Genomic DNA, 17,993 nt, shown 5'->3' with positions numbered 1-17,993 from the left:
TATTTTGCAAGTCACAACTTAGTCTGAATTCTGTATATTAAACAGTTTACCTAAAAATTCTGAATACTTGGTCTATTTTTTTTAGTAACTTTTTTTTAAAGATTTTTTTGTTCCAAAATTTGGTTTATATAATTATAAATCTTACCCCAAATGTATCTGGGTGATTTTAATATTTTTATTTTTAATAAAATTGGAATCTTAAGCTTTACTGATACTTTACCACATATAAAAGGCCTCTTTCAATTTGTATATGCTAAACAATTTACCACTTGAACACAATTTGCATAACAAGTTAGATTAGGTAAATATCAATAAAGATGAAAATGTATGAATTAATAAAAAAGGCTTCATGCATATGTGACAAATTTTTACTAAAAATAATCAGTCCACCTTTTTATAAGAGAGCTTCCCCAACTACAAATGTCATTTGACAAACTAACCAGATTTTTCCGAAAACTGAACAAGAAGGCTACTGCCATCTTTTGTGATGACATAAGACTGGGTCCCAACAGCTGCAGTATCTTCATCTTTTTGCAGGTGAATTTCAAAAACAGATTTAGGACCATTTTTTACAGCTGTAAAAGTATAAAATAAAAAATAACATTTTGAAATGATAGAATGCTCAGCTTGTAATTAATTATATCTGGAGCAAGTTTACAATTTACATAGTGGAAGAGCATCAAATTCTATTAATTTAAGTAATTAATTATTCACGTTTAATGACTGCTAAACTGAAGCCAATTATAAATGAACTGATTTAGGTGCTTCTGCTTTTCCTCAAATTGTAAGCTTGTTCTATTTTTCTTTAATAACAGTGATGTTCTTACATAGCATTGAAACAAATGTTATGTAATTGATCTATAAGGAAATTTCACTATTTAAGAACAGAAAAAAGTGTCAATACTTTCATCTAATGCTTAAGTGCATTCTGTTCACTGATGGCTTAATGCACTCTTCTCATTGTCAGTTTACAACATAGCATCTCATTATCACAATGTTGCAAGTGTTCTTTAACTATTTTTATAGCTAAGTGTTTCAAGCTAGAATATAAGCACTATCATATAGATTTGATTATAATTTTATTCATTTACACAAGCTTTCTACATAGCAATGTCTACAAGAGCCTTCTAAAAATTTATAATTGAGACATTCTGATTGTAAAAGCAATATCTAGACTAGATATCTGTAAACAGTGAAAGATGAATAAAAGATTATGACAAGCTGGAATGCTGAAATCTGTTTAATGATGAAGTAACATCAATCTTATATTTAATTCAAGTACTTAATAACTTGAGTCATGGATAAAGTCTTGGCTATCTGTTTCAAATCCCTATTTCTCAGTCATTGTTATTTCAATTAATTACTCTGTTTAGGAAAAAATGCTTATGCAAATAAGTATAAAACATTTTTTTAATAAGCTATTACAGCATATGGTTACTTTTCTTTTTAAATGCCACTCAGACACAGTCATCAAGATATTTTCGGTGGCAAAAAAAAATTTACCTCCAAAGGAGTCATGTGCCCATTTATTATTAAGCATTCACAACAAACACCCAATGCTATCACAGCCAACATAACATCTTGGGTTTTTCCTACATGAACCAAATGCTGCCACATGACTGAAAATGGCACAGCTTAGTAGGGTAGCCTGCAGAATGACTTACATCTGGACTTGGACCTAAGTAGTGACAAGCATAAATATCAAATCGAGGTGTTGTATAGGCTCATTATAATTCATTTAGGCCTAAATCTTGTGGTTCTATTGCACAGATTCATAGAATCTATATATTAATAGAAAGTTGCATTTATACTACATGAATGATAATAAAATGGAGTATTATAAGCCTATAGCTTAGATATCCAACTTTCAAGTCTTGATCAATATTGCAAAGACCTAAAATTCTGCATTTTGGCTGGAATTAAGCAATGTTAGTCAGGTCTAGTATAAGGTAAGTAATAACAATAATATTAATAGTAATTGTATATAACATTATAAAAAGGTTAAATAAATGCCTTTAGAGATTCAGTTAGTTTTAACAGCAGCATATATAAACTGGTGATACTTATACTAATAAATAAGACAAAATTGCTATTTCAATCTATACACACACAGAGAGCCCTACAAGACTAATAAATAGCCAAGACAGAGACTGTTTAACACAATGTACTGAACCGTAGGTTGCATGAACTTTCTGTATAAACCCAGTGGCTGAAATTCAAATCCTAATCAAACAACAGTTTGGTAACTTAATGAGAAATCAGTAAATGACATACAAGTTAATAGTCAGTATAGGCTTAGCAAAAGAAAGCCTCTATTTGCAATGGTTTGAAGCCATGAAGTAATCAATTTGTGGTAAAAAATATACAATGTTTACATTGGTCAGAGATGACAGTATTGTTTTAGCTAATAGAAGAAAATTGCCACAATATCTTTTATGACAATCAGGCATATTCATTTAAACTAGTAAACTTGTGGGTCTATAGCCCACATTTACATGGCTGCTATAATGCAAATTTAATGCTTGAATTACTAATTTCTACTTTTTTCAGTTTAATGATCATTACCACTATAATGCAAATTTTTACATGCATGACATAATTTTTAAGAGCATTTGCCACCAGACTTGTGTTAATTTTACCCTCTTCATTAAGATCTAATTGTCAAAAATTATTGTAAGCCATCTATCAATATCACAAGACCCCAAATGCAAGCCCATTACATATGATAAAACTACATGTAGAGCTTTCAATAAATTTTTTTATCAAAATATACAAGTCAATTTATTCAAACAGGATAGAATGTTTTAGACTAAAGCTCTCTTGACATAAAAAATATTCTGACATTTATACCCAAATTTGACTAGTTAATTCCAATATCGTAAAAAAAATACTATTCTATAGGCCAATAAGACTTAGAAAATCAATAAAATAATTGTAAAATACTAGGAACAAAATTCAATAATACTCATTATGTGAAAGAAAATAAATATCCAAATAAAAAGTAATTTGACCAGTTTGCAAGATAAATTGATAACATTCTGAAATATAGCTGGTAATTCATGCCTAATTTCTCTTTCATACAATCAACCATCTATGTTGGCAATGGGCATGAAGGTTGATAAATAAGCAACATACATTTTGTTTACATGAGGAAATAAAGCTCATCATTTCACTTTATGTAACATAAAACTTACTTATACATCTTATTAACCGAATACTTTATCTTATGAAACCAATATTTTGTTGGATTTTGTATAAAAAGTTTCTTCTAAAACTGAAAAGTCTTGCCATCTTCATCACCATATATTGGATCTCTAAACTAATGCTTATTTCATTAAACAAAATAATAAGTACCTATCTTAAATTGTTTTTGAAGAAATATTCATAAAAACATTTAAAACCTGTTTTGTAATGTGAAATATGCAACTGAAAAGGTTTACATGTAAACTCTGTGCTATGTTACTTCAGAAAATAAAGGATTTATGTGCTTCAATTTAAATGCTCAATGTAATTTATAGATGTGAATACAAGACACTAGGCATGAGTTCTAAGCTATATGTAAGGACATGGCTACCTATTTCCACAGTCAACAGAACAGGATAATAAATTTCAAATAACTCCTTAGACTATGAAGATACATCATGATTTAATTGTTGGGCTAGTTTGGCTCACTCATAAGTCTAATACTCTGACAGTGTAAAAATTGTGTCAAACCATAGTAATTTGTAAACTTACATTTAACATACAATGAACATTATTTTTACACTTAAAGGGTCAATCTATCAAATATAGTAGCATAAAATTAATGCTTTCTATCTGTAAGATACATTAACAGTCACTCAACTAAGTTGATAATGAGCCTGAAAATTCAACGAACAGAGCATTAAGTAATATTCTAAATACATTTTTAAATATAAGAAAACCTAAAATTAAATTCATAAGTTAAATTTTATAATAAAAATTTACAATTAAGTACTATAATTTTTTTTAATATTTATAATGGAGGCATAATGTCAAAGTGGGAATTGGCAAGATTTTTGTTAAGAAAATGGGATAGTTGAGTTTTTAAGTGCTTTTTTTTTGTCATCTGTATTTAGAAGAGATGTTTGTAATATTTCAGACAGAAAACACTCAACAGCACAACTAAAGAAAAGGATCAAGGTATAGTGATAAATATGTCACTCAAACCATTGGGGCAGTACTCTGATGCTAGAAGCAAAGCTAACAGAATTTTTGAATTTATTTATATTTTTATTTTCGATAAAATTGTTATTCCTCACTAAAAATTAATATTGGGTGTGCAGTTTGATCTACTTATTTAAGAAAGAACATTGAATTATTGGAGAAGGTTCAGAAAAGGTTAATTCATGATTAGGCTTAGCTATACTATAAAAATGGGCAATTAGCCGTAAAAATTAATCTAATATTAAGAATAGCATATTTAATAAAACATCAAACAAGGTATTACCATTTTTAAATTTTAAAATTAATCTCTCCGTTTCATCACTAACAACAAATGTTAAGGGGAGATGACAAGTTCTTTTAGTTTCTCCCTTTTCAGATAAAGAACTTAAAATTACTCCTTCAAATTCTGCCATCTTAATTTTAGTTCACACCGTATCAACAATGATAAAATATCAACAACTGTCCACCAGGTGTGAAGTTGTAACGAAAAGCAAAGTTTACGTAAAAATTGAAATATATATAAACAATATATTATTTTAAGCTTTTTAACTAAATGTTCTGCAATTTTATTTTTTAATCAATTGTGAATTTCTAAAATAGAATTGTTATTTTTATTTTCGATAAAATTGTTATATGTTACAGCCAATAGATGGCAGACGTAGGACTAATAGGAGATGGTTATACCGCTGAAATTAAAGTACGCAATTTCTTTAGATGGTATGATGAAAACATTGATAGTGATCAGATGATGTTTTAATTGTGATCGTATTTGTGGTACTAATCGAAATTTTTGAAATACTCGTAACTTAAACATATGTCATTTATCGTAAAATCACACGCTTGTTTTAAACTTTTATGAAATTATAGGCTTTTTTTAATGGTATTAATATTATATATAGCTTTAAAACATATAAGTTATAAGCTATAACTTAAAACTATAAGTTATAACAAACAAGTAATTAAGTCTTAATAGTTAACATACTAATTATAACTAACTCAGTATAAGTAGGTCGTGTTATGCACTGACTGTTAGGCATATGGAATGTAAATAATTCAGAGTTAGTTGTAACTTGTAGTTGTAGTAATAATATTAATAAAGCTTCACTAGTGCAAGTAAAGTTAATACCCAGTGTTGCAATCTGCAATAGAACCTAGAACAGTAGAAGACGCGGGACTCGTACTGTCATAGTCATATTTGCATTCAGCTGAAATGAAACTTGAAAGACTACAGAAAAAAAATTTATTAGACACTGGTTCAATGTAGTATTAGTAGTAGAACTGTTAATGTCAGTTGGCATTAACAAAGTGTATTTTCTATTATTTCTGAATAATAATAAGTACAATTCTTCAATAATGGGCAGAAATTGTAAAGTACCTGTTAACCAAGTAAAAGAATATCCTGATTTCCAGGTATGTAAATACTCTTGATCAAAAATATCAGTTGACAGACAGGAAACCATGTGATGGGATAAATGAACACCTCTGTAGTATGTCACATATCTCTAAAACAAGAAGCTGAAAATTAAGGTGTTCTACATTAATGTAGCAAACTTTAATAGAAATACAGATCAGGCATAGGAATAAAGAGGAAGAAGATCAGGGTGCAGTTCACTATTTTATTGAAGCACTTTCCAAAGCTAGTTTCAGTTTATGTGTGGCTGAATATATTTAGGATAGTTAGTGAAGAAATGTTGTCAGCAACTAATTCAATACCAAAGTATGCTACTTTCCTGATATCTTTCAAAAACTTGAGATGAAAATAAAGAATAAGTAAAAGATAAGGTTTGTATGATTGTTGATGAGGCCTCAAATGTACTTGGAAAGCCCATTGATGATATATATGTATTACAACACTGTAAAAGGGGGACATTAAATTGTATCTAATTCTGCATGCTATATACAAATGATGGTAAATGATTATACATGTTGGTGAAGGTGTCATTAAACTTGTGCGTGCCAAAGGTATGGCACAGTTTATTCATGTTTCGGTTGACAATGTCAGGTACTAGAAAAGTGGTTATCAAATTTGATGCCTTGTTTAGATATGTCTACAAGTTAGAACAACTGTACAATGAAGTGTGTGCTAAACTTGGAATTGGAAATGTAATGAAACCTGAAACTGTTGTTCCTATTAGATGGTTCAGTTTTTTTGAGAGTGTGTGTTATATGCATATAGGCTAGCCTGATGGCTCTCTTGAAGAGAGAGGCTACCCTGACCAAAAAAATATCTGACATTAAAGAAATCATTCCCACTCACCAACAGTAACAAAAAGTCTATGCAAAGCTTGTGTTTCTATAAGGAAAGTTTGAACAGGTTTTACCTATGCAGAAATAGCTGGAGAGAGATGGTGTTATGCTACACAAAATCTACCACATTACAGAAGTCGAGCTTTCTATTTGTAAAAGTGTAGTGTAATTTTAGGAACACTGTCATCTAAATGCACTGCTTAAGTCAGGCAGTCCATGAATGAATTGTGTGTAGTCCTGAGTGAAAAATGGAACAACTAAAAGGAATGTGTCTACCCCTGTGAAGAAGGTATAGATGCAAGCAAAAGTGCTGGATCCTTTCCTGAAGTCAGCTCAGAATCTGACAATACAAGGAAATGTTTTCCCTAGTGGAAGATGTAACAACTGAAGCTCTACACTCAGAATTCAGCCAGTACACAGCAGAACCCTTTCCAGACAATCCAGATTTCTTAGCAGTGAGATCATAGAAGGATACTGCAGCCCCAGAAATGCATCAGTAGAGCATTCCTTTAGTAAATTGCACTATATTAAAAAACCAGACTGTACTAAAATATCTGAAAATCACTTAAACAGCAAATGATATATATTAATGGGCTTCTGTAACCAGATTATTGTGATAAACTGCTTTTGTATTTTATGCTTGTTTTTTAACCAGTCAAAATGCAACAGAAACTAGTGGCAAAACCAGGATTTTTCTTCTCTGATAGCTTTTAATAAGTATTACTTTTTTCAGACTGAAAGAGTGCCTATCTGAAAATAATTGGTTGGTGTTTAAGAATGTTTTTTTTAACTCAAGACATTACAAATTGTTTGCAAAACCAAACAAGTAGACATTTTCTTACGCAACTTGGAATTTTTTTTTATTGTTTATTTGCAGTTGAACACAAAGCTACAAAAACATAATTTGTGTTTTCAGTCTAGGATAATAGTCAGCCCTACTTTATTTGTGTTTAAGCATTTCTTTTCTTAATAAAACCCAATTGAAACTCAGATACTTATTGTTTCTTGATTATGCATAAAATAATTTCACCCAATTTTGACCTACTTGTATTGATTTAAAAAAATTGTACCAGATTTTAAAATATTATTGAACTGAATTTAGAAGAAGAAGAAGAAAAATTCACCAGAAAATCAGAACCCCCTAAACATAAGCTGCAGCTTCTTTCCTGTTGTCATCTTTTAGTGTTAGTGACTTTTAGTAAACTTGTGCCAATTTTTAACTGAATACTTTTCCAAGACTAAACGTATACATTGTATTCATATATATGTCACTTGAATAACATCTTACTTTGTCCAAAGTCTGCAGGAAAAAAATAAAAGAAAACTTGCACATCAGTGACCAGAATCCCAGATCAAACATGTATGGATACATCACACAAGGCTTACAAGTGATGAATTCTCCAGAATCTTTGAAAAAATAGTTAAGAATCAAATGAAAGTCCTGAAGAATTAACTATAATTTTCATGGTAAAGTATATGTTCATAACTGACAAATGTTTAAAGATAGGAATTGGGTGTGTATACTGTTGTAAACAAATGAGAAGACAACTTCAGCAATTCCACAAAACTTCTTTAAAATTCATAATTAACTAGTAATATATTTTCCGTAAAATAGAAGATCTTGCTGCAGACCTGTAACATTGTGCTTCACTCAGCCTTTTAATGCACAGTAATAGCCGAAAAAAAGGCAAAATGTTTTGTTTAGAATTTTATTAAATCTAATTTTGATAATTAATAAGGGTAATTTCTGTGAATAAAAAAATTCCCAAAGACCATCACAATTGGAATAATTTGGTATCAGCTTCAATATCTAACTTAAAACCTTGATAAAATTAAAAGTATCATTGAATTATTCAATACTGTACAATGTAAATGGCCTGACTGCTAAACATTTAAGATTTAGAAAAAAAATATTAGACTCCATTTAATACAGTTATTTTTCTAACAGGGTGATTGGCGTATGGAATGAGTTGCCAGAGGCAGCAGTGGAACCCAACACTTTATAAGATCAAAGGGAACCAATAGCTTTCTGAAAAGGTTGGATTTAAGTATTTACTTTTTCTGAAGGGTGGGTGTGTATTTTATGTAAGTTGTATCTCAAAAACATTTTTCGCATATGGCACACCAGAAAAATGAATGGCATCTTCTGAGCATGTAGATGATGTACTACTTAGCTTTTTGGCATTTGTTTTTCCAACTGGGAGAATGTGACTAGTGGGGTTCCACAGAGATCTGTTTTGGTGCCTTTATTGCTCATTATTTATGCTATTGATTTGGAGAACTTTGTGGGTAGTAATATTTCTACATTTGCTATTACACAAAAATGTTGAGAAGAACTGACTTTGTTGAGAATAGAACTTTTAAGTTATATATGAAAAAAGGTTTTGACACTTTGAGTGAATAGGCTAACGATGTGAAGATAAGTTTTGATATTGAGAAGTGTAAAGATATCAGCCTTGGATATGGAAAAAATGGATCCCCATAAGGGCCCTTTAATGACCCTACTATGAATGTCAGTCACTGGAACACACAATAGCCTGGTATGTACTAACTACAAAAACACCTTTGTTTACTTTATCAAGGTTTTATTAAGGGAGAAATGTAAAATGAAACACATACATAAAATCACAGTATTATTTTTATAACCAGCATAAAGTACAGATGTGATGTTAACGAGTACTTACTGGCAGAAACTGATACAGTATTCATAATATGCACCCCAAACATGTTACCCAAGTCTTATATTGACTTGCTAAGAGGAAGGATGGTACCTGGATAACTAAGTGCAATACATACTGTTAACTTTCTCAGTACTTTATTATTCACTGGGTTCTAGAACCAAAAATGGCCTTTATAGGGACCCATCCTTTGGAAAGGACTTGCTTCTTGTGTTGTGAAAAAAAAATTATATTACTGATAATAAATTCAAAACCAAACCTTGTTCCAAACTATCATCCCACAAAGCTTGGTTGAGATTGGCCCAGTAACCTAGAAGTAGTTAGATAAAGTACAAACAGACAGACATACAGGTTTTTTTGTGTGCATTATGTGTCTATATATTATCACATAAAACTGAGTTAATTGTCAAGCAGTTGGGTAGGTAAAACTAGAGGGAAAGCAACTAGTCATCACCACCCACCGTTAACTCTTGGGCTACTCTTTTACCAATGAATAGTAAGATTGACTGTCACATTATAACGCCTCCATGGCTCCAAGGGCGAGTATGTTTGGTAGGACAGGGATTTGAACCCGCGACCCTCAGGTTGCAAGTCAAGCGCCTTAACCACCTGGCCAGAGAATCCAGTGATAGTGACACTTCTCTGTAAGTAAAAGCAAGTCTACACATTGTATTTAGTGTTGTAACAAAAACTGTTCATTTTGCATCACCATGTGTCCAGTCTCATTATTCCATTTAACAATGACTCAGTTAGTAAGAGATTTAGCATTACTTCGTGATCGATATCCTGTCAAAATCTACAGTTAAGTGGACACTGCTAAATTAGGGACAACTAGCACAGATAACGTGAAATTCAAAACAAACACTGGATTCTCTTAGCTGCTTTTCCTTCAAGATTCTGTTCCAGGCTGACTAAATCCAACATTCCTTAGTTTTCAAGAAACATTGCATTTACCCAGAGTCATTAGTATCACCCACACGACTGGTCATTCTCATTCCAACATAGGTGAAGCCATAACCTCTAGACTTCACCTGCACTGCCATTGTAAAACACTGCTGTCGACAGCCTTCCACAACATGCAGTATTGCAACAATATCCTTCACCTGGGCAGAACAAGTAACAAGTATTATTCACATGAGAATAACAAAGGACCAAGGAAAGCTAGAACAAAATCAACTGAACAGCTTTTTCAACCACATGCTATGTGAAACCTTCACATATACAGAACACAGAATAGGTTCAGGATAAATATAACATTATGATAGAAAAGCATGGTATACCACACTTACACCAACATCACAAACAGAAATTTGGGAGTAGGTGGATAACAGATGATTATATAAGTACAATTGCCCTTACTTTACATGTTTTTTTTTACATGGATTTGAACTTGCATGGTATTTTTCGTTTTGTTTTACTACCAAAAATTTGGAAAATACAGTGCAGCTCACAGATACTCAGATTGATCTGAAAAGAAATAAAATTATTGAGAAGTAAAAAGGTAAAGAATAAGCAAATTTATTAGTTCAGTTACCAATATAAAAAAGCTAACAATTTATATTGAAGGGCTATAGACTGTATTTATATTTCATGCTTATAGTGAGAACAGGTTTTTACCCACTAAGAGCATTAAAAAGCTAAGCTTAATAGATTTTCATTTATGTTTTTTTACTAATTTTCAATATATGCACAGCTCTGTGTGTATCACAGTGCATCATGCAAGCACAGATGCATGATATGTTTGAGTTTTGTATGTGCATTACAGAGATGATAAAAGTTGAAATACTAGGTCTAGGGGAGGAGATTTGAAGGGGTTTGGAACCTAACTCCCTTTTACTATGTAAAACTGGATTCACTATACACAGAACACATTCTCAGTGTAAAGCGAGAGATGGTTAAAATGAAGTAATGTTGTTGTGCTTTGTGACGTAAGAAAGGTGGACCCAGGCCCTCCTACTTTTCAATCTATCCCAATAAAAATGCATCAAACTAGACAAATTACTCTCAGGAAAGGCAGAATAATGCACAAAATCAACCCAGAACCTAAGAACTTCCAGGGTCCTAATGTGAGACCTGGACCATGGTCATAATGGATGTGCCTGTGGCACACATTCCCTCGCCTTGCTTGGAGAAATATAGCCCCACCATTTTTAATTTACCTCTGTGTATAGTTTTATTCTTATGAATTTTATAACATTTTGAATACTCTGACATAATGAAATAATCATGCAACTTAATAATGCAGATTCTCATCTGTATGCATGAGAAGAGAAATACTTAACATAAACATTCAATGATAAGTTTTTTTAGTTAAATTATATGTTTATTCATTAAGATAAACCAATTTTAGTAAATACAATCATGTACTTTTATGAGTCGCCTCCCAGTGGCACAGCGGTATGTCTGCGGACTTACAATGCTAGAATCCGAGTTTTGGTACCTGTGGTGGGCAGAACACAGATAGCCCATTGTGTAGCTTTGTGCTTAATTACAAACAATACAATACTTTTATGAGAAAAAAAAGAATTTAAGCATTAAAATAAAGAGTTTAACCCTATTGCATATATTATGAAAGTAAGATAGAAATTTTTTTTTGAATTTCCTAATTAAATAGGTCTATATTTCATAAAGAGTATGTTTTGTGAAATATAATTTGGTAAGATATAAATGGGTATGTTACCTAGGTGAAATATTGTTCAGTTGAGGAATCAACAAAAATAATTCTATGGCTTATTTAAACTGTACTTGGAATCGAGAGCATTCAACCAAAGAAATGAATAAGTTGTATCTGTATTAAGCAACAAAGATACATTTATTACTTGTACGTTATAGTGTGCAATAGGTGGTTAATGACAGTCTACTAGGATCGTACATGAATAATAACTTTAAGTCTAGAACTAGTGCTCACTTGTTTACCATAATTTTCTAAATATAATATGCATTGTTTTCACTAAAAATTTATCTTTAAGTTAGAGTGCATATGATACAAATAAAAAACCTAAATGTGGTTTTATTTTACAGCCAGTCCAGACCATCTTTTCCAATATGCACTGTGAAGGATAATGCAACTTGCTAAAAAGTTTGTCTCGATGGTATGCCTTATTAATTCTCTCTATTTCTAAGGCATAAATGAGAACTGTCTCCCATTTTCATTCATTTTTCAGCATTTTTAAACATGATTCTTGAAATAAAATGATCAAGAAACTAAGTCTTGTGATTTTTAAGACTTATTTACATGCACACTTAGAAATGTTTCGAAATGCAAAACTAGATATGACTACATTACATCTGATATTGAAAATTACAAATCATTTTCAGTGAAACCTTCAAATTCAAATTATTGCTGTAAATGGCACCATCTCAGACATAGTCTTCATCTTTGTTATCTACCACAGCAGCATTGTCATCCCAGAGGATGTTTGCCTCTAACCTATCTGTAGCATTTGTGAGGCAATGTTTTTTAAAGCCATGCACAATCATATTGGGATCAATGGCATTCCAGGATTCTTTGATACATCAAGCAATAAGCAATAGGTCAATCCTACCTTTTAGCCTTGTGACATATTTTCTGAGCATGATGGTGAAGTGATTCGTCTCATTGCCTGTCAATCTTAAGTGTTAAAACTCCAGAGTAGAACCACTAGTTCCACTTTTGGCACATTTGAGGTTTAAACAGTCTGTTGCAGCCAAAGTCCATCACTTGCAACTGGCTTGCCATACCCCAGGAATGATGACAAGATCTGTGAGGTTTTCATCTAGGAACTCCTTGATGCAGATCATTCTATGACACCTGAAGGTGTCAAGGACCAACATACAATGTGGTGTGAGGAGCCTCTGTACCACATGCTACACAGTCAGTCTTTAGTGTAACCTTCATCCATCCAGCCTTTTTCATGTGAACAAAGAATCCTACCTTTTAGCCTTGTGACATATGTTCTGAGCATGATGGTGAAGTGATTCTTCTCATTGCCTGCCAATCTTAAGTTGTTTAATTTTTCTCCTTTGTAGCCATAGTTTGACTGAATGGAATGTCAAAAGTGAAAAGCTTTTGATCTGCATTGGCAATACGAGAAATTCTATAATAGTGTTTCATTTGCATCCTTATGATGTAATGCTGATACTTCAAAATCATGAGTTGCACAATTGATGTGCATTGATGTATGGATATGTCATGCCTTTGCATGAAGAGGTATTGCCACTTTGGAAATGTTTTAAAGGTGCTACTGGGATCCAAGCCTTTCATGATATGATGGGCTTACAAACAAATTTTCACAGTGCTGACTGCACATCCACTTGCTCAAACTGTGGGTGCTGAGCTTTCCCTGTTCAGGATACTTGTCTTGGTTACCTTCTGACTTTTGCCAAAGCCAAATGTTTGCCTCATTGATATCAAATTCCCAAGCTGCTGACCTTTTATCATGGTTTTCAGCAACTTCTATCATTTTAAGTTTGAAGGCTGCTGTGTAGCTCGCTCGTTTTGCTACCATCGTAACAGTTGAAATATGTAACTCACGACACCAGTACCAAGAATCCTGCCTTATATACCACTATTACTCACTATAATATAGATATTACTCAGGCAAAGCCCAATTTTTATAGCCTTCAGTCTTATTTGTTTATGGAGAAATATACTAGAAAATAAAACTCGCATGCCATGCTCACCTGGTACATCTCTTTCCCAAATTGCCAATAGTTCTCTCTGATGTTTTATACTACATTATTTATAACCAATAGAAAGTGTATTTTTAAATCCGTTTTATAAAATCAAAACTGCCATCTTTACATACATGCAGGGAAGAAATCTTTCAGAACAAACTACCCCATTGTAACAAAGCTGTTGCTGAGGGCCATGAATGTGAACACTGGCTGTAAATGGGTTTTTGAGAATGCTTATTTGCCGGCTACTGTAGCAAACTAGCAAGTACCATGACAAACTTGCTTTTAGCTATTTTAAAAATACTGTAACATTTTGTCAATGTTTATTTGCCAGTCACGATTGTAAAGATAGCAAGCATCATGGCTAATGTGCAAGTAGAAATTGTATAGACACTCTAACATTCTTGTCATCAAAGGGCTACTTTGACCACAGTATTGCAAAAATCTAGGTTCATATTATTTATGGTAATAAGGCACATTTGACTTTTTGTTCGTGAAGATTTGAGTACATATTATTTTTGGAAGCATAATTATAATCGAAAGATTGCAGTAACTTTTTTTTTTAAGTTTTAAAGACTTAAAATTTATTAAAGCACAATGAAAGGTTTAATTTATAGAATGAATAAATTGGAAGAGAGTAAAAAATATAAGATTTGTAAGTCCAAAACAAGCTTCTTGTTTTTTCAAAATTACTTCTGTGCAAGATGTTAAACTCATATGATAGTTGTTTTAAATAGGAGGAGGAATTACTTTGGGGATCCAAGTGGCTTTTCTGTCTCCTTGTATTTTCAGATGTCCATAAAACCCAAGGTTTTTTAAAATATTACTGTATTACATAAATTAAATTTTTCTTCATTGGTAAAGTTTTATAACCTATAATAACATTAAAATACTATCTCCTCTTAATACATGGTAAGAAATGTATGATTCTAAACTTCTTGTGTAAAGTTGTAAGTTATGGAAAGTAGGTACTTATAATGATGTTGAAGGTGTATGCAGGAACGTCGAGAGCCAGCACGGTCCCCGGGGCAAACATCCTCACTGGGCCCCCTTTCTCCCTCTCTCTCTCTCTCTCTTTTAACATTTTCAAGAATTTATTAAAAAGAAGATCCTAAATTAGGACAGCAACGAGCTCGTAAACCAGACAAAATCATAGCAGCAGCCGTTTTTACCTCACAGTATAAACATAAAAACGTTAATAAAGTAACAAAAAATATCTATTAAATCTATAAAGTAATAAGTACATATTAATTATTACTCAAATTATTATTTCAGTCATTCTTAATGTATCAAGCATCTATATGCAAAGAAGAGCCAAAAACTATGGTTTTATCATTAAATGAAGATATAGCCTAAAGATGCTTTGCGGGCTTTACAGCATAACCAGGTTTCATTTGCCGGGGCCCCTGGGCAGTTGCCCCCTCCCCCTTCCCTGTTGGCGGACCTGGGTGTATGTGTATTCATCATAGGCAAGTGCACTTGACCATTTTCATTGTATTAGTACTGGTGACAGAATTACTAGACGAAATAATTCTTCTAAATCATACTAAGATATTGGGACAAGAAAAGACAGTAATATAAGAAAGGTGTGTGGAGGTATTATTAATAATATAATCAAAACTTTCTCTTCTCAGAATTTAATTCTATTTGTGATTCATATTTTTAACTGATTTGATAATGCATAGTTTGTAAAAGATACTTAAACAGAAAAATTATTATTGATACAAATTTGGAAAATGTTCTAGACACCTGTGTGACTTTTGGCTGGTTGCTAATGTTCATTATTTTTGTGTTATACAGAAACATTTCATTTAGTGTGAAGACCAACTATTTCTTCTTGGCAAGTTAGACAGCTCTTTGTGATGTTGCCTCAAGTAACCCATTTTGCTTTGGAAAAAAAAGATACACAGTGCTTTGCCAAGGAATGAGACCATCACCAAGGGGTCAATACTTCGATGGAAACTTAAAGTTATAGAGAATTCTACATCAAGTGCTGAAAGTTCTTGAAATATTTTACAAAATCTCACTTCCAGCTTATCTCAATCTGTACTATCCACCACTAATCAGTATCCAACTAATCTTAGCAAAACTCCCTAAAAAAAACCACAAAAGACACCAGGTAAGTTTTACTGTACTAGTTAATTTTACTTATTTTAGATGTGTGAATAAGAATTATTTCTATTGCAGTTACTTCTTTTCTTTTATTCTGCCAATAGCCCATACTAATGGCTATAAATTTTTTCCTTTTAACTCTTTCACTGCCAAGGGCACATTATCATGGACACACATATACAACATACTAAAAAAAAAATCTTGTTTTAGCATTTAAAGGTGTGAGCTAGAAATTTTGTACCATTATAGAAAAAGGCTGTTCCTCGTTAAACTTCCCAAAAGTTTACCAATTTCAAGTTTTAGATACATAATGAAATATTATAATGCATTTTGTTTATTTTTATGGGTTTGTGTTTTAAATAAATGTGTCATTGGGAGAATTGTTTATCTATAAATGTGACAGTGAAGAAGTTAAATTATTGTTCCCTTTACTATGCCAGTCTGATTCTATGGTAACTTTAAATACTGTGTGTAATACATAGACCATTAATTCTTGATGGTGACTTATTCAAACTGCCAACCTGTAGTAATGTGTTTTACTTGTTATGTTAATTTACGTATATCACTTATTCAAGGAGATGTAGTACAAATTTGTTCCGTCTTACAAGTAAATATTTCTGTAAACTGTTTACCTAGCTTAGATAATTCAAGCATTTAGAAAGTATAATATTATTAACTGAATTTATTACTAAAGTAATTATTCCATGTTTTTCAAATTGTACACCATTTGAGTTTTTATCAGCATAACACTTACATTATTTTATGTAGGAGCTACCACTTAAGGGAAACAGTAGAGCAGTGAGTCATGAAATTAGGAACTAAATTTATCTTACTTTTGTTGTGAATGTTTTCACAAAGATATAAAATTTTAAGGATATCCTTATTATACCTTATTTAATTTTTTGTGTTGTAATGCACATTTCCATAGGAAAATCAAAATGTACTCCAGGGCAAGCCAAAACACCAAAGACACCAGGAAACAGTGGAAACCGGTTTATACCATGGAGGAATGCATTTGGAGATAAGTCACAATATGGTACCATCTCATTTCAGTCTAATACCCTTTAAAGATTTGTTTTTGTGTTATAAATGTAGCAGATGCTATTTGGAGATTGTTGTCATTGAAAAAGTGTAAAAATTCAAATATTGCAACCAAGAGAGATGAGAGATCATTAAGTTAATAATTTCAAAATGTTAAGGAATTTAAGTTATGTAACCAAACTTGAATGCAATATTCTTATGGCTGAAATAATGATACTATTTTAAGATATAATTTGTGTCCTATTCTTAATGTTAAAGAGTATCAGTGTTTTCAAATTTAGAATTGTACTATATTTTCGAACAAAACACACAATGAATTGGTGTTCAGATATTTGGCTTTTGATTCACATTAATTTTGGAAACTAAATGTGAAAATGAAAATCATTAAAAGCACGTATTTTGGAAGTTCTGTCAGTTTTATTTAAGACTTTTTGCTTGTGTTACATGTAACGTACATTTTGCTTTCCTAAGTTTCCAGTGTGGTTGTATTTTAAATATAAAAGTTCCAATTCTGGATGCAACAAAAATACAATTATGGCACCATATAATATATCCAAAGGATAGCAAAAGAAAAGTTGATGTTTTATAAATTATTTTAAAGGAGTTAACTGGGCTGTGTCTCGTATGACAGGACATTTACTATTTTTTTTCTAGAAACTTTCATTATTAATCACCAAATTAGTAACTTTGTTATTAATTACAGAAAATATTTTGATTGAGGCTGCATTTTTAGGTATTTATTATGGATCAAGTCACATGCAGGTTATCATAACACATCATATCTTTTTAACTACTGATACTGTTTTTAATTCAGTATTTATTATGGATCAAGTCACATGCAGGTTATCATAACACATCATATCTTTTTAACTACTGATACTGTTTTTAATTCAGTATTTATTATGGATCAAGTCTACATGCAGGTTATCATAACACATCATATCTTTTTAACTACTGATACTGTTTTTAATTCAGTATTTATTATGGATCAAGTCACATGCAGGTTATCATAACACATCATATCTTTTTAACTACTGATAGTGTTTTTAATTCACTTTTGAAATTATTGTACTT

At 31.7% G+C, this 17,993-nt stretch overlaps 1 protein-coding gene and 1 long non-coding RNA gene across 3 annotated transcripts in view; one reads left to right on the top strand and one right to left on the bottom strand.

The window, feature by feature from the left end:
- Positions 1 to 4,622, bottom strand: part of LOC106465479 (histone-arginine methyltransferase CARMER-like) — a 46,105-nt gene extending 41,483 nt beyond the window's left edge. The window contains exons 1-2 of the mRNA XM_013925707.2: positions 4,469 to 4,622; positions 441 to 575 (exon numbers count right to left, since the gene is read on the bottom strand). Coding sequence (XP_013781161.1) covers positions 441 to 575; positions 4,469 to 4,598 — 265 coding nt within the window. The 5' untranslated portion in view covers positions 4,599 to 4,622. The remainder of the gene's footprint in view (positions 1 to 440; positions 576 to 4,468) is intronic.
- Positions 4,623 to 4,871: 249 nt separating this feature from the next.
- Positions 4,872 to 17,993, top strand: part of LOC111087282 — a 14,960-nt gene continuing 1,838 nt past the window's right edge. The window contains exons 1-5 of one of the 2 annotated variants that reach the window (XR_002611989.1): positions 4,872 to 4,902; positions 7,732 to 7,899; positions 8,381 to 8,469; positions 15,567 to 15,885; positions 16,807 to 16,914. This is a non-coding gene — a long non-coding RNA (uncharacterized LOC111087282). The other variant, XR_002611990.1, reaches the window with a different exon arrangement.

This window comes from Limulus polyphemus, unplaced genomic scaffold, assembly GCF_000517525.1.
Source record: "Limulus polyphemus unplaced genomic scaffold, Limulus_polyphemus-2.1.2 Scaffold1957, whole genome shotgun sequence".
Taxonomy (NCBI): domain Eukaryota; kingdom Metazoa; phylum Arthropoda; class Merostomata; order Xiphosura; family Limulidae; genus Limulus; species Limulus polyphemus.
The sequence above is the reverse complement of the archived record's forward strand: the minus strand, read 5'-3'. Positions and strand labels throughout refer to the sequence as shown.